General features: G+C 34.4%; 1 protein-coding gene across 2 annotated transcripts in view; it reads left to right on the forward strand.

The window, feature by feature from the left end:
- The window catches only part of LOC119637323 (neurobeachin-like), a 245,055-nt gene that overhangs the window by 191,487 nt on the left and 34,755 nt on the right, over positions 1–18,813 (forward strand). The window contains exon 3 of one of the 2 annotated variants that reach the window (XM_038033278.1): positions 4,219–4,377. The exons of the other annotated variant lie outside the window; for it this stretch is intronic. Within the exon in view, the coding sequence (XP_037889206.1) occupies positions 4,219–4,254 (36 nt within the window). The 3' untranslated portion in view covers positions 4,255–4,377. Of the gene's footprint in view, positions 1–4,218; positions 4,378–18,813 lie in introns of those variants that run through there. 2 annotated transcript variants of the gene reach the window in all.

Here is an 18,813-nt window from a genome sequence, read left to right on the forward strand (position 1 = left end):
TAATTTCATAACACATATAATACGTAAAGTCGTAAATGGTACGAGAAATGGGCCAAATCGGTTAAAGAACACATTCTCAATGTGAACTGAGAGCATTTTTGCTTCAGAAAGTTACGAAAGAAACCCCGGTTTCATGCCGGCCGCAATATTCTCTACGTGGTCTTTCATTACCCGTAAATGCCAGGACTAGTCAATAACATAGCGTCCTTTCTTTTCCTTATTCTCGTTTGTAATGAAAAGGTCCTGGATATAACCGATTTGATAAGTCACTTGCATTTCGACATTTCAAAACTTGCCTAATTTTCTTTTTATTGAAGGATACTTAAGTGAAGAACTTTTGCAGTGAATGCCTTCATTTCATATCCACCAATATCAACTTCAATATCAATTTCACTTTACAGTTCAATGAAATTATTTTCATGTAATCCCTAGTCTTTATTTCAATAAAATTACCCATCGCATAAGCCAACTCAATTATCTGTGAATGTTCTTCCTTCAGGCCATTCTGCGCTTAAACACGCGTGACGCTTTGAATTTTTAATTTCAGCATACGAGGCATTGAATGCCTTGAAAATTGCAGCTATTTATACGAAACTAATGCGTAAACTTGCATGATGCAAATCGAGAGAATGTCCTGAAACATTATCGATGAAAAGAAACAACAAAAACCAACTCCTCTTTAAGTAAATGCAAATTTCATGTCTGCCACTTAAGAGCTATGATGAAACCAATCACTGAACAACATGACGATAACTTATGTCTTCCTATTGTGTTTCCAATAAACGTAAAGACTATTTATGCGCATTTTTTTAAACGAATGCACTTGTTTTGCTTCGTTAATTATTAATGGCCTCATAATAAAATATAGTCGCCAGAAATACTGCTACGAAAGAGATTGTCTTGAACGCTTTGTTATTTTACGACCCCAAGCTAATTTATTATGTTTAGCTAAAAAAGTCCTAACACGAACTTTCATTCGAATCAATCCAGTTTTGTCAGCGTTGAAAATTTGTTCAAGAATATACGATTTGCCGGCAATTTATCTCACTAAATTTTTATGAATATTATTGTGCAGCATATGAATCAACTCATGCTTCCTCTGATTGTAAATTGAGATTATATAAATTGTTTAATCTTTCGAACCGGTCATGAGTTGCATAAAAAGCCGCAAGTATTAGTCAACTGATTATTAATTCTTTCATAAATTTGTACAGTCCTATGTTTTATGGCATTGTCATCCCTAGGGACGAGCGTTTCGTTTTTGTCTGCCAACTATATCAATGTCGCCTTTGCCATACTCTCTATTGTCCTATTCGTGTACATTGCAGTCGATATCCAGTCGATACTAATCAAGTCTTTTCTTTTTTGTTTTTTTTTTTCATTTTACTATTTTGATTATGGCGTTAGTCAAAGAATAAAATTGAACAAAATTTATTACTCCTCTAGTCATATATCAACAGTATTACGTTGCCTCGCCCATTTACACGTACGTTCTAAAATAGTATGGCATAATAAGTAGGTCGCAATTTATTGAATATTTTTCTGATTTCAATCTAAACGGCGGCGGCTATAAAAAAATTCCCTTCAAGCCAAATGAAACTTTTTTATTTTTATTACATTTTAGTAAATATTTTATCAATTCGGTCCTTTAATAAATGTTAAATTAGAATGTCTCATTTGCAGCGTCTTCTCATAACTTGGCTAAGTTTTATTTAAAATTTTCTTCTTTTTATTTTTATTTCCGTTTTTAACCATAAACTTTTCATTTTTTATCTTGTCTTGCGTTAAATTTGTTGAACTTAAAAGTGGAGAATATCGAGAAAACATTTCTCTCTCTCTTTTTTTTTTTTTTTTTTCTTTGTCCCACTATTTCTACAACTTGATAGTTTTGCCTCCGGCGAGATCTGATTTTAAGCCATATCTCTTCTCTCCTTGTCAGCATTAGATATAGACTCCTTTCTCATCAAAAAATCTTTCAATTACCAGTATATCAGTCAATAAGTCGGACACATACATGACAACGCTGTTGATTGGCCTGGATGATTTCTTGATATTGCCTAGCTTCGAACGACATGTGGAAAAATTTAATGACATTTCGATCATTAGTTTCCAAATTACAATTGTTTTAGTGACACTAGTTTTTTGACCACTTGACACGTCTTTGAGTGGTCGCTGTCCACTCGGCTGACTGCCGATCTGACTTTGGAGTGTAGAGATGAATTCATGTTTTATCGATTGTGACATACAACGGATGAAAAACAATCCTCATGTCAAAAGTGAACGAATGCGGCGTCCATTCCGAATAGAGGTTTCTCATGGACACATGTTGTAGCAAAATAGTCCTTTCACTGCCTTCTGATATCTTTAAGATGTCAGCTATTTCAAGCAACTTTTGTTTTCGGTCTTCCGAACTACGAAACAGCTGGCAAAATTGGGTCGATCAGAGCGTTCAGCATCATCGCTGTCTATATAGCTTTATTTAACATTAGAAAATCACCTATAAGTTCATTTTTCTCAACAGACAAGACTCGCTATAACATCTTTCGAGACAACGCTGATTGTTAACGGTATTAGCAGTTACGCCATATATGTGTCAGACGAGAGACTTGCTTTTGATATTCTTGAAAAGCATTGCCACCAAAGAATACTAATAACTAAATACAAGGATAATTAAATGGACAACCTTTATATGTACATTTCTGAGGAAAAAGGAAAAGAAATAATAATAGAAAAGAAAAAAACTAGACTTAACCTTAGTTTAGTTTCTTTGTTTTTAAAAGAACGAATGATAGACTAAATAGTCAATTAAACGATTGCTATTATCTTGTTTACACTCTAACTTTCCGATCGACAACTTCCTTCGACTGACTGCTGGCTGACCAAACAATTCTCATACGTACTCAAATTGAAATTTGCCCAAAATACGTCTCAAGATAGTTGTCGAAAGCTTCAGTTCACTGCGTTAAATTTAAGTGGTCCTCGTATAAACGGATTGAAATTTTTTGGATTATTACAATCATTATTTTTGCCAGTTAACAAAAAAAAGCAACTCAAGTTCGAATCAAAAAAAATCGTAGACATTAAAATTTTGAACTTTCTTGTGAAGTTTGTTTTAACCCCGAAACTATGAATTTATTCCGCACGACTAGTAAATTAATGTTCGCGATATCAAATCTCATGTGCGATAGAGCTTACTTTTGTAGTTGTAGAGCATAATCAGTCGGTAAAGACGTAACACCCACTTTCCTCACCACCTTCCCTGTCATAACTGCCTTCTTACCATCACTCTGTTACGCCAATCGAGAACATCAGTATTGTGCAAGCGCATGGCGACTCTTTTTTCAATCGGTTAAGTTTTTCTTTCCGAGGTTTCAAGAGAACCTATAGGATAAGCTGATACGTACCTCCCTAACAGTACGGGTCTTCTTCTTCTCGATTTGATAATAAGGATTTTATTAACAAAACGCGTTTTCAGCTGCCCAACTGCCTTCAGAATCCACTTGTAAATCACAAACTTTTAACCTTACACAAGCATTAATCGATTAAATATTTACCTTGAAAATTTGCATCGTAATCACGTACAAGCTTTAACCAAAGCGAGAGAGAGAGAGAGAGCGAGAGAAAGCGTGAGAACTGAGTATATACGTTCCGACATACTTTTGTTTCTTAACCATCATGTAAAACTTGAAAATAATTGAACTATGATTATATGTGTAATATGACGTTGAATGATTGTTGTACAATATTCAAGCGAAGTCGTTCTGCTTTGCTTTGTTTTTGTTTTTTTTTATTTGATATCGATAATAAATGCAAAAATTTCTAAAAAACTCTGTTAATAATTAAATTTTTAACTATAATGAAATACTTTAAGGAATCTAAAATAATTTCGCCACACTTCTCTAATTAATAATTATTTAAACGTGACTAGATAATGACGGAAACCTTTTGTTCACTTTGACTGCATATTTGGAGCGTAAAGATAATTATTTCATAAAAATAATATTAACGCGTGATTTACACGTTTGGTTATGCGCTACACTATAAAGCGCAACAATAAACTATATTCTATCGTAAAAAGTGTATGTCACTTTAGTTACCTAAATCGTTTTCAACTATCTTTTTAATGTATTTTAGAAACTTTTTTTTTTTGTCGTTGATGCTTGAAATTTTATTAATTAGTGTCATTTTCGTTTTCTTCTCTTTCTTCGTCCTTTATAGGTAAGTGATGCATCCATTACAACAAGTTACTCTTAAAGGTTCACAAGTAAGTACCTTATGAATGTTAGATACCTTCATTAAAACGGGATATATTAGTTTGGGGAAAAAGAAATCCATTATTTTTATATGAATTTCAGGACTTTATTTAACATGCTTCGGATTGTCCGATTTGGGTCAAATATGCACCGTTTTGTTGTATGATTTGTTGCCATTTTAAAGGTAACTTCAAAATGCCTCTCTCGTAGAAGTCCTTGTCTCTATTTGCAAAAAACTCTAGTAGTCGATTTTCACAATCCTCCCTAGATTCCAATTTTTTATCATTAAAGAAATTTTGCAATGCAAGAAAAAGATGATAATCGCTTGGTGCCAAGTCCGGACTGTATGGCGGATGCGTTAAAACTTCCCAACCAAGCTCCCGAAGTTTCTGGCGGGTCACTGTAGATGTGTGTGGCCTAGCGTTGTCCTGGTGGAACACGACACCTCTCCTGTTGGCCAATTCTGGCCGTTTCTGGTCAATCGCTATCTTCAAACGGTCCAGTTGTTGACAGTAAAGATCAGAATTTAGCGTTTGGCCATATGGAAGCAACTCATAATAAATAATCCCTTTGCAGTCCCACCAAGTGCATAGCAAAACCTTCCTGGCCGTTTGAGGTGCTTCACCGCTCTTTGACCACGATCGTTTTCGCACAGGGTTATCGTATGTGATCCATTTCTCATCTCCAGTCACCATCCGTTTAAGAAATGGGTCTATCTCATTCCGTTTGGCCAAGGCTTCGCAGATGAAAATTCGATCCATCATGTTTTTTTCTGTTAATTGGTGTGGCACCCAAACATCGAGCTTCTTTTTGAATCCAGCTTTGTGAAAATGGTTTAAAACTGTTTTATGGTCGATTTTTAGCTCCTGGGCGATGTTACGACTGCTAACATTCCGGTCAATTTCGATAATTTCTCCGATTTTATCGACATTTTCGACGACCGGCCTACCTGCGCGAGGTGCATCTTCAACATCAACAATTCCTGAACGGAATCTACGAAACCAAAATTGCACATAATTGGCTGTTACAGTATCGGAACCATAAACACCATTCACAATTTTAGCCGCCTGGCTTGCATTTTCTCTTTGTTCACTTCCATTTTTAATACGCTGTAACTCACAACTGAATGCACCAAACAAAAAACAGCAAAAGAATTTTTTTTTACTGCGAAATGTACAGTATGTACATGTACAGCATCGGAAATTGTTTGATCGATACTTTACGAGAAATCTATCAGTGCAGTCATGTACCGAAAAAATAATGGATTTCTTTTTCCCCAAACTAATATATATATATATATTAGAAATTATTACGAATACTTTGAAATGACCTGCAAGATTAGGCCGTTTCGGAAAGTATTCGTGGTGACTGCGGCTAACTTACAGGGTCTTTGAAATAATTATAGGTGCAGGTAATTCTCACCGCGCCCAAAATGGACGGTGGTTAAGACGATGTTCAACCGTTCGTATTTGCCCTCTCAATTGCAGGTTAGTCTTGCAAGCAGGAGGGGCGACGGCAACCGTTCTTAAGTTAAACCTATTAGCCTCGTCGAATTAAGTTTGGCAATACAGCTGGAAATAGTGATTAAGTGTGAAAACTTCTTTGAAACCGATCAGTTCACCACTCATTCTGTTTTTCTTCCAAAAAAAAAAATGGATGATAAGACAATATCACTTCATTTGCTTTTTACTGTTCCTTGCTTGTTTATTCACAAAATTAAAAAATTATTTAAAATATTATATGTTTATAGCAAGATTTCCTATTACCTGTCTTACACCAATTTGTTTACCGGAATTCTTCCTTTGGTTTCGTAATAAAACATAAAAATTTAAACCCGATATATTTCGTGCTTACGTACAGTTATATAAGGTATTGCCCATGAAGTAGATGTACGTGGTCCAAATTTGGTACACTTCCTTTCTATATCAAATTGCTATCAAGGGTTCATTTTCATTATGATTTTCTTTTCTTTTTTTTTTTTTTTTGTTTATATGTACATTTAGTTGTGATCGATTTTATTAGGTGCTTGTATATATTTTGATCATTTTTTCACTTGAAAAGGGCTTTTATTGAGCAAAAAAGTCGTGGAGCATATGTTAATTAAAATACTTTCCATCATTTTCGACAACTTTTTCCCATATTTCTAGCAATATGGCGTTACCATGACGAAAGAACGATATTGATGTGGTACCGATCCAGTCATCGACCAATTTTTGCACTTTTTCTGCATTTCGAAGCCATGCTGCATCGATCTGAATACATGGTAACGAGAAGCCGCTATATCAGATGAGAACGCTGGTTGCGAGATTCGAGATGCAACAGTGTGCTTTTGAAAACGCTTGTAACTGGTGGCCGAGCGTTGTCATGCCAGAGAATGACTTTGCGTCTGTTAACTGCCATTGCTGGTTTTTCTTTCAACAGTTCATCATAGTTTCATTCGATTTTAGCATCTCGTAATACACTACGCCTACGGCTGATTCCACCATATCCACAGCGAAACCATATAGCCATGAATATTCCGCTTCGGTGTCGACGTAGCTCTTCTGGACTGTCCGTTGACTTTTTCCACAAAGTTCAACCGGTTCGAAATGGCATTTCCAGTCAAATTGTATGGTAGCCTTTTTGTCTTTTTTTGGATCTTTCTCCTCGCACATAAACGCGTGAAAAATATTGATTGATCAAGTGCTAAGCTGTTCAAAAGTTCTTTGAGAGTCTTTGAACTTTTTTGGTTCTCCAGGTCGTTTTTGACATCAAAATCGCCACTTTTGGGATATGATGGAGTAACATCACCATCAACTTCTAAAAGCATTTGACGGCAGCGGATTTCTTCAAATCGAAGAACAAAAGTAATCGATGTCGAAAATGCAATTTTGGGCGTTCCGTGATCAGCGCCTTTACACACTGACCAACTCAATAGTACTAAAAGGAAAGCGGTGACTTTATGTGGAGAAAGGTCAGAATCATTGAATTTAATCGTTGTGGGCATCGAAACTTAGGTGTCGTAGATCAAAATAAATGCAAGCACCTAGTACAATAAAGAGCATTAGCTTTAGTTTTACAGCCTATATACTTATTTTTATATACAATTACGTAGGTACATTTTTACAGTTATTTAACAACATACACAGAAACATACATCGACATTCATTTTCTAAATGGCAGGTCTTAAATATGGTATCTTTTCAGCCTATTTGTCTCTTAACTATTGTTTAGAAAACCTATTCAGGACCAAATTCCAATGATGACTAAATCGATCAAGATTTCGAGAAATTAAATTGACAATTTCTTCTTTTACTTCTTTTACTGTGAGGATACCTTCCTCTTTATATTATGTTCGCTCATCATAAACCATGGCGTTCTTGTGATATATCCTAGAGCCTTATACCGGTAGCACCAAAGAACTTTAACATTCGAGTTGATCACATTATCTTAAACTTGTGTGTGATTTGTCCAAATGAGTTTCAGAATTACTGTGTATAACAGTAATTTATTAGCCAATATGAACGTTTGCCTTTACGTGACCCTTCCACGTCAATATTCTATCTAGATGCATGCCTACATACTTAATACAGTTCGATTTAGGAATTGCAACGCAATTAAGAGATACGGGGGTGCAATCACCTTTTTTTCATTCAAATGTAATGTGCATGGACTTTTTTGGCATTGACGCATATGTTCCATTCCTTGAGCCTTATAGAGTTCTTATTAGGATATGTTTGAACCAGAGTTGAAGCTTCGGTGTGGCATTACCTGCGTTCAATTAGTGCCGTACCAATCATCCGCATATGTGACGACGGCCACGTCTTCAGCCAGCGACGTATCCGACAAGAAAGCAATGAAGAGAGCAAGGCCTAGTACAATACCATGTGAATTGCCCGCGTTGATTTCGCAAATGTCTGATATTAAAAGCTGAGTTTCTTTGTCAGGTAAGGGCTTACTTTTCGGAGGAATTGTTCCATAGGATGCCTTTAAAAAATCTCAACCAATGCAAATTTTTAACATTGATTGTCTATATCGAACTGCTATTACTCAGAAACTTTGCTCGAGAAATTTTAAAAACGACAAATTTGTTTGATGCGTACACCTTTCTGAAATAATATGAGGAGTGGTTGTAGAAAGAGTCGAAACTAATTTATTTTTAATAAAGTTCGTTTGGGGTCCTTGGGCCAAAACGCATCAGTGTCATAGCTTCAGGCTATATGGGATCTGAGGCGTAGTCTGAACACGGGCTTCTTATTATCTTTTTGTATTTTCTTCTTCTTTATTTCTTATGCCACGGATATCAAGAGCCCCCGAGTCAATCTCTCAGCACTAATAGTCCACTGGGAAAGTTTCGGGTGGCTGTGGTGTTAGAGAAACTCCGCTCTAGTCAAAGGGACGGACGTGCCATACACGTTTTCTTATTCTGAAGCCGCAGGTGGGTTTCTTTCTCCCTCGCAATTATATAATTGAACGCTTTAAATGTAATATAATGTCAAGCAAAACCATTTGACGAAATCACTGAAATTACCGCCAGTTTACATACCGTATTAGCGTTTTCCACCTGAGCCAAAGCAACTCGTTTATAAAGTTTATTTAGAGATTAACTAATATAGAATAAATTCGGTTTACGTTTTTGCGGACGTAGTCATCTCGATGTAGCTAAGTTCATGTCCATCTAACCTTACCCGTATATGAAATGAGTTGGAATTCAAATGTTATAAATGAGCTTAGATCGTCGTAAAAAGTAGGAGACATTGTATATTATCGATAAAGCTCTTACTAAAGCGACTACACTACCGATTGTATCTAAATGCCAAAGAGCAGAGAATTAAGACAAAGCAGCTGCGACGATCTCTAATCCCTCTGAATAGCAACCAAGTACCGATATTGCGTTCTTTAAGTGATGTAAAATTATCCGAAGTCAAAAAATTCTGCGAGCGAGAGCGTTTGCACAAAGCAAATTGATTTGAAGCTTGCTCGTAAGTGCTTCTATGTGCAATTGTACACAATTGCTCACCAGCAACTCAACAGCTTCCAAAATTATTTATTCTTATGCGTTACTTCCTTAGTTGATTCTTTAAAAAATTGGAACAACACGTGATGCCAGACACACTTGAATACGTGTTTAAATAAATGCATCATATTCATTTCAGTACAACCAAACTTTATCATTTAACATTTTCGTTCTTTTTTTTTTATATTTCCCATTTACAAAGTAATAATTTCTAGTCGTGGAACAACAATTTTAACATATTAAGCTATAGTATTAGACGAAAATAGTGTGTTATCCTAACGAAAAAAAAAGACTGATTGTGTTGTGTTAGGTTTTTAGACATTAAGTGTTAGGTATTCTGAAAGTGCAACACAAAATGTTCGGTATGTGTAATTGCGTAGCAAAACTGTTTCAATGCAAAAATCGATTAATTTCAATCGAAGAAATGCTGATCATGGTAGCAATTTTTTAAAATTAAATTTGAACTTGTAATCGTCTTGTATGTGCCTTAATTACTTCTTTGCATTTGACGATCAACAGTATATTCCCTTTATTTTATAACTGTGCATTTTATAACAAATGAAAAAAGTGGGCAACAAAGACTTCTGCGGTTAACTGGTTAATAAGTTCGGTTATGTGTTACAGTTGCAACATAACGATTTCTTCTCTAACTGTCAATCGCTTCGAATTATGATATCCGGCTTTACAGCTACAAGTCACTAACTTGTGTTCTCTCTGCCTTTACACGTTGGATTTCTGGATCGATAAGAGATAACGTTTATATATACGGCAATGAATGCAATTATTGTTTAATCAATCTGTCTCCTTCGCCTTCCATTCCGCAATAACTGGCGTTTAAATATTAAAAATTCTTTACAGCATTAGCGAACGATTTTAGCAACATAGTAACGTTTGGTCAAATTTTATATGGCAGCATTAATGTGAGTTTAGACTTGAATAGCAAAGTCTTGAAAAAAGAGTCATCGTTATATATTCTGGTTTAGAATATTTACGTAAACTCTGGTATCACTCCAATATCTTCAACAAGCAATGTTCACGTCTTATCAGTAAGTTGTATGTAATGACGCATTGATTATCAAATTTCCAGTTGAAGGGCGGCAGCACTCTCACTACACATATTATAAATTTAGCCAGAGAATAAATGCTAAGACTAAAGTCTTAAAGCACTAGCATCTAGGGCTATCGGCTTTTATTAAAAAACCCTACCGCACTTGAGGTTTGAACCCACGACTATTGAGTTGCTAGTCGAGACTCTTGCCTACTCGGCCACTCAGGCGGATGAAAAAAAATGCTAAAATATATATTATAAGCTAGATTCACGTCAACTTTGCTCGCATTTGTTATAATGTCCCAAGTGAGGTTTAATTAACTCTACCTAACAAATTAGTTCTCATCCCAAATGAATTTACAGCAAAAACCATTATTTTAATTAAAACCGTCACGATGGTTAATAGACCCGTTGGAATTCCTGTTTCTATTCAATGTGTATTGTTAATATTCGCAATGAAGTAAATATTGATGAAAGTTCGATTTGTACTTTTGTTGTGTCAATCGCCTGAGTGGCCGAGTAGGCAAGAGTCTCGACTATCAACTCAATGGTCGTGGGTTCAAATCTCAAGTGCGGTAGAGTTTTTAATAAAGCCGAAAGCCTTAGATGCTAGTGCTTTAAGACTTTAGTCTTAGAATTTATTCTCTCACTAAGTTTATAATAATAATAATAATAATAACTAATGAATTTAATTTAATTGTTTTCGTTTTTATTTGTGATTTAATTTTTATTTCATTTAGCAGGGAAAGTAAACGCGTTGCTGATAAGTTAACGTTCATTGAAAATCAATTTAGTTAATTCGCCGGCACCGAAAGTCTTTCGAGTCTTTGCTTATGAATGAAGTCGAAAGTTTTTGATTTTTCAATTTTGCAATCAGAGGAAAATTTGCGACTTACGTTAGAGTAAGCGAGAAACCTATCTGTAAAAAATCGGAAGAGTAATGAAACGTTCCTGTTTCCGTTTTACCGTCTTAACACTCAATGGCTGGTGATTGGGTTAAATTGTCGTTATACAATTTTTGTCGTTGTTGCGATTTTTATTACTTTGTTTTCTTATGGTCTTAGAAGTAAAATTGTTGGCAATGTTTGCTTAATAAGTTTCTGTGGTCTTCGTCTATGTGAAGAGAGAGAGAGAGAGAGAGAGAGAAAGAGAGAGTAGTAGAAGAAAGAAAACTTGTTAAAACTTTTTTAACTTTTTGGTTGAAAGTGTTGTTTCTCTTTTCTCTTCTCTCTTTTCATTATTCTTTTCTTTTCATTATAATTTAACAAGTTTGAGAATGTTAAACAAAGATGTTTGATATTAAAAGAGTTGCAACTTTAGGCCATAGACTTGTAGTTTTACTTGCCCTTTAATGGGTTTTAAGCCGTCGAACTTTTGTTTAGTAAATTAACTCTAACGAAAAAACTCCTTAGTTGACATCATTTTTTTATTTACAAATTTTTTTTTTTTTTTTCTCTCTCTCTTTTTCAAAATATAATCGAGCTTTAGTGCCGAACACTTGTCTAAGAAGCCAATTAAATTCGTTTATATACTATTTGATGTCCTCCTAAAAAACGAATATATTGCACTCTAAAGGAAGAATAAAGAAAGAATTTAATTTTTTCTAATACATATTCTGTAGTATGGTTGTATATGTACCCATATATTTATATGTATCTAAAGTACTTTTTGCTTAACTGGCTCTGGTCGACTCAAAAACATTTACTTGATTGCCAAGAATGGAACTAATTGCCCTCGACTCCGTTCCTTTTTTTTTCTTCTCAAATTAAACTTTTATATTCAACAGCATAACATTAGACTGAAGGCAGAGTATTAAGCTTTGCCAAAGATAGCAATGAAAATAATTGTAATAATGTATTTAATATGAATAATGTCTTTCAAGTAACCTGCCCCGTATGCGAAAGCATGAACGTAATTAATTATTGGCTGTCTTCAACAGAGTGCTATCAAAAAGTATTGAATTTCTTTAGTTGTGCGAAAGTCTAAAGATCAGACCGGCACAGGTTGGACGACTCTAGTTAAGTCGATAGTCGTATGCGAAAGTTTAGCGTTACCCGAGTCAGGTATACTTTCGTTTCTGGGCCCTTTGCAAAGTTGATTTTTTTTTCCATCAGATGAAACAACTTCTCTCTTTTATACATTTACATTTGATATCAACATTTACTTTTTGCTTTCGATTTTTTCTCCTATTCATAATGCATTCACGATCAGGTGCCGTGCAATAAAAAAAAAAAAAAAAAAAAAACTAAGGGTGTGTAGATAAATTCGAATTTATCTGGCAAAGATACTTACCAACTACTTGAACACTGCAAACGCCTTAACAGAGATCTCTATTAAATGAGATATAGTTGGCTTTGTAAGATATTAAAAAACGTAAGGTATTATCGTTGATACCTCATGAATCTAGAACAAGGAAGCTAAATAAATTCAAAATCTGCTTATAGGAACTACTTTAAACAATATTTTGATATTTGGGATGTTAGCGAAAAATGGCCAAATGTGTGATTCTAGCGCAGCCAAACTAGAAAATGTCATCTATATTCATCTATATAACGTGAATCTGTATGAAAATTTCGTGGCTATGAACAAAATGGAAAATCAAAATGAACAAAAAAAAAAAAAGAAGAAAATGTCTTCCATAGGAGCAAAAAAAATTCAAAATTTTCATATTCTAATCAGGACGGAACAGGCTTCCAAATGCAACTATATTTACATTTTAAATATGCAACGCATGGTAGTTATCTTTATTAGTTAAATTCGAGCTTGCCTTCACACCCTCAAAAAAATTATGTCCAGCCGAAATTCAATTGGTTTAACTGAAGTTGCGGTCAAGGGATTCACTTTGTTTACCTTAGTTACCAACACTTAACAGGCGATATTTTTCGCCGATTTCGTCGGCTTCGATTTAACCTTCTACAAGGTCGTCGCAATGATATTATTGATCAATGACACAAGTTCGATTCTAATTTGCTTTAAAATGAGTTGACTTATCTCTTAAATTTCCATAAAGAGTTCTTCGCTCGTCTTTCGTTAAACAAACTTCGTTTTAAAAATCTCGATTCGGTGACAGCGTGGCATGGTATGGTATGTAGAAATCACATTCGGAAGGAAAATTGTTCTCAACATGCGCACATGTGGGCTGTATTGAGTGTTCAATATTTCACGTAAGATTGTGGCGGCATGACTTATGTAAATGCGACGAAATACCGCACAAAATGTAGGCTTTTCGCGAGCGGAAACATTCAATAAAGCCTACGGAATTTAATAGTGGTACAGTCTCAAGTTTTGATTCGACGATTTCTACGATATCAATACGACTGAACCATAAACGTTTTCGCGTATAGGCGCAATACTCTTTTCATTGCTTGGATGTTTGTATCCCACTGAAATGGAAGCTTTACACGATTTATACGGTAAATGGAATTTCTTCGTCAACAAAATTGTGCATTGACTGTAGTAGCTTTTGTTGGACCGACCAACCGAACACAAATTTTTATACAAATTTCAAGTAATTCGAAATTTTGAATTATATTGTAAGTTATGAAATGCTGAAAAGCACAAAAAAAAATGTTACGATATAACTGCGTGAGAAGGGAGCAAGACTAGTCCTAAGCGAATTGTTGTTAAATCCTACCGAAATTCTTTTGTTAATTGAATGAACCAACGACTGCCTGAGAATTGAATTATTCACTTAAGTGAAATGTACTGTATAGTATTTACGTATGATACCATAGTTTTCATGGGTTTTGTCTCTTCTATTCCCTTCACTTACACGCTCGAAGTATATAAGAAATCCTGTGGTAACCATAATCGACTAATACCAGTACATACTTTATTTTTGTTTGGTTATTTATTTGTTTTACTAGTGACGGTTGTTGCTGTTTACGTTGTTTACACAATTTTTTGGTGCAGCTGTTGCCGGTTAATATCATTACTGTACAATCTACTTTAATAGTTTATATTTTGAGTGTCTTTGCGTAATAAAGATAAAAAGAGATTAATTCTCAGGTTGACTTCTGAAACTGGCGAAAGGAATCGAGACAAAAAAAATATTTTTTTCTTAAAATATGCTTTAAATAAAATCCTAACGTTATGTAACAGTTGTGAAATAGTTTCTGTGTAAAAATTTTTTAAGGTAATTTTGTTCATTTCAATGTCATCTTATTAGCAGATGTAAAATTATTCTGATTTATTCGACAGCCAACCACTAAAATGGCTTAAGGCTTGGAAATTATTTTAATATGAAAAGAAAATTGTTCCGTTTCGTTATACATAATAAACAAAAACAAATCGGTAATCGGTAAATAGGGGAATTTTAAGTCTATTTGTCCCCTGTATATTATACTGAATGCATAGTTTTTTCTTTTAATTGAATAGGAAAAGGAAAAGATATAATGAAATATATAAATTAGCAAAGGATTGAAAGCGATCCGGTCGTTTTTTTTTTTTTTTTTTGATATTTACTAAGCAAAACCATTGGCTTAACTTTTTTTGAACTCCAAGTCTGTCCTTTTCATTGCTCATTTTATAATTTGAGGTTTTCGTATATATATATATGGAGGGATATATTGATATGCATATGTATATATACATATCTATGTATATGTATGCATATGAGGTTTTCGGTCTATGAAAAGACTAACGTTATGCGGTCTTTCGAGTAGAGTGCTTTGAATAAATTTAATGGTTTGAAATGGCAGCAATTGCTGTTTATTTTAATTTTGCATAGTTTCCCGTAGATGGTTTCTATGTACATGTGGATCTATGTATATATATTATAAAACTCATTTCATTTATTATAAACTCTACCATATATTGCGGGTTAATATGTTTAAAATTTTTTTAGCATACTTGTGCGTGCTAGTGTTATCAAAGCCTTTATTATTGAAAAAACAAAATAAAAATAAATAAAAAAAAATAAAATAAAATGAATTAATAAAAAAAATAATAATAATAATAATAATAAACATATACAAATAACCAAGTAAAAATAATTAAATTTTTTTCAACAACATATGTAAGAAACTGCAATAAATTTAAAACTAAAAATTTTTTCAAAATATTCAAAACAAAACGGAGCGGTGAACATATTCGTAATCGTAACGGGTAGAGCATATTTTTGGGAAGCATTGTACACATGCATACTTTATTACATAGTTTAAGGAAGCAAGTGTTTTTCATATTAACTTTGATGTTCCTATGAAAAAAACAGAAAACCGTAAGAGCAATTAATCGAAATGAAAAGACATTGACAATGCACGGGAAAAAGCTTGAAATAGTTTCCACTTGTGCTTGAAATAAACTCAAGTTGAAATTAATTTTCGGAAAATTTCTTTTCAAGCTCATCAAAGCTTGTCACATTAATAAATCTCACTAAATTTACAATAAGATATAAACCATAACAACGTTCCAGCTTAGGCTATAAATCTTAGTCGGTTTATTGTTAATATTCGCCATTATCCGAAAACTTTTACATTCTGTTACACAATATCAATACCATATGCGAAATATTCAAATACTAATATTTTCACATAGTAACGTTTTGTTTATTGTATATGGAACAATAGCTATTGTGCTTGCTATTTCTTTTGTGTATGTGCATTTAACAAAAATCATAGAATTGTCACACATAATATACAATACGCAATTGTACATATATATATATATATATATATATGTGCATTTAAATGTGTATTTATGTATGTATGTAAGTATGTATGTACATATATATATATATATATATACGTATATATATACGTAAATGAATATATTATAGTAAACACATTTCCATCGTGAGGTTTTCCTAACTAGAGTAGTGATCCAGGATATACGAAGATATGCCCATCTATTTACACAAATGTTTAAATAACTTTGAACTGCAAACAGTTGGTAATATATTGTTTTATTTACAAAACGCACACAGATACATCAATGGATAAATGTGTATACGAGTTTAGCTATTATGTAAAGTGTGTTTGCGCGTAAATTGCAATATATTTATAGAGCTATGCGATTTGCTCTGCCTTCAAGTATGTAAACATAATTTTTTTCATCGTTAGTTTTTAAAGTGGATTTTGTTTGTTTCGCATTCTTTAATAAGTGGACGACTTTCTGAGTTTATAATAATTTTTTTTTTTTTTTTTTTTTTGAAATAATATGAAAAAAACATAGCACGCATAAAATTTAATATGAGGTCTTAAGTTAGCTAAAGATTCTCTAGAAGGGATTCATTCTGTTTAAATGTTTTTACAAAATGAAAAAAATTAAATTGAAATAAAAATTAAAGCAAATGTAAAAATCGTATGAAATACTTTGTCGTTATTAATTGCGAATAGACGTTTTTAGCTTTCTACACTGCATTTGGAACCCATAGTAATACGTGACATTATGCTACAGGAGAAAAACTCACTTTCTAACTCGTATCAGTGCTTTATCAATTCAGATTTATCGTAGGCAGATCATATTTATTTTCGTATTTGTTTTATGATCGAAGAGGCAATCGTTCATAAGAGAAGACTCAAACACTTACCGTGACCCTAGTCGCAACGCATAAGCAGAGCGAGAAACAGACGGGCTCATAGATAGAACGGAAGCAAAGAGACTTGTGTAAGAACAGACCGACGCAGAAGGAATGGGTCATGATGGTTTACAATAAATGACGACATTAGCTTATCCTTTAAGGGTGGGACAAAAGGAATACATATCATATTCACGCTTCTGCAAGCTCGACCACGCAAACCAATTAATTTGTTGCCAGATGCGAAACAATTGTTAACAACATTTTGACACAGACAATTTCTTAAAAATTTCAAATTCTAATACCGTCTGTTCAATTAAAATTCGGCAGTTGTTAAGGAAAACATCTTTTACATTTTTGAGGTTTTAAGGTTATATTAACTAGGTTACTGACAGCGGGTGTCTACGTATATTTAACGTGGGTTCCTACCGTGAAGGGTTAAGCTCACGGTGAACGGTGGCACACAGAGCAATAAACTGGTATACCAGAGTTAATTAGTGCCAGATGTATGCATGAGTGCCAGAAAAATGCATTTGCATTTTTATGGGTCCAATAACCACTTGCAACGTAATCTCACACGCTGAACAAGTGCTATTGTCGCGGTTCGACCCAACTACAGCCACTACGAAATCTCCGAAAGTATCATACCTGTTGTCATATCGAAGCAGAAACTTGTTTCGGAGGCGCCTGCCATCTGCGGTTTGAGAAAGAAAATAAAGGGCAAGCTCACTTAGTTCTTGTATGACGTAAAAGACAAGAGTCGGTCATGAGATAAAAGCATGCCCAGTTTGCATCAGTCGGTGTTATGCACATGGATATAAAATTCTCATTGATCGGACCGAAGCGCTCCTGGCTCTTCCGATTAAAAGCGAAAAACGACGCTCATGTATCTTGATCATTTTTTCCTCGGCAACTCTTGCACACTTTCATTCCGTTTTAAGATGCCGTAATACACTACGGCTATGGTGTAATAGTGGAATTCTATCATATGCGCAGCGAAACCTTACGGTAATGGACGTATCGCTACGGTGTCAATGTAGATAACTCTTCTGGACTGTCTCGTGACTTTTTACGCTTGGCATTGTCCTGGTAGGTCCACTCTCCAAAATGCACAATCAAATCTCGAAGTTTAAACTGTTCGAAATGGCATTTCCCCTTTTTTTTTTGGTGCTAAGCTGTTCAAAAGTTCCTTGAGGGTTTAAATTGAGTTTTTGGCCAATAAGTCTTGCCATTCATTGCCTTCGAACTTTTTGGTCCGCTACGCCACTCGTTGTCAATGACGTCAAAATCACCATTTTTAGACCGTTGAAATCAAAGACGACAATTAGAATACGAGAGAGCAATCGCACCATAAGCTTCTAAAGGTCTTTGATTGGCTTTGGCAGCGGATTTCTTCAAATCAAACAACAACGCTAATGAATGTCGAAAATGCAATTTTGAGCGGTTTATGATTAGCATCTGCATACACCGAATAACTCAATAATACTAAATGGAAAAGTATTGTTCTATTTGGGGAAAGATCAGAATCATCGAAATTAATCTTTGTTTACTTTGAAACTTCGCTTTACTATATCATTTTCACTAATAAATGTAACTGGTTAAAACACACCCAGTTGGCATATCAGAAAACGAACAAAGGCTCTGGACAGACTGCGCATGCTCTACTACGCTTTAAACGCGTTTGGTACAGTTACTGTCTCATGGACTATCGAGAGCCTTCATACCGACAAAATAAGTCCATGGATCACGCAGAGTCGTTCAATAGTTGTTTCCAAACAAGCAGAAGCAAATTCGTCCAAGACTAGAACCGTCCGCCAGAAGTTGAAAATGCCAGAAAAACACTGCCTTCCAGCCTACCAGAGCAGAATAAAAAAATCATTCATACAAAACGAGCTTCTTATCTTCAAATGTATGGCCACATCATTAACCAGATTCAAACTTAGAAAAGCCTCCAAAATTGAAAAATGGCCACGACCTGTGACCAGGTAGCACAAATAGG

This window comes from Glossina fuscipes, unplaced genomic scaffold (genome assembly GCF_014805625.2).
Source record: "Glossina fuscipes isolate IAEA_lab_2018 unplaced genomic scaffold, Yale_Gfus_2 59, whole genome shotgun sequence".
NCBI classification, from domain to species: domain Eukaryota; kingdom Metazoa; phylum Arthropoda; class Insecta; order Diptera; family Glossinidae; genus Glossina; species Glossina fuscipes.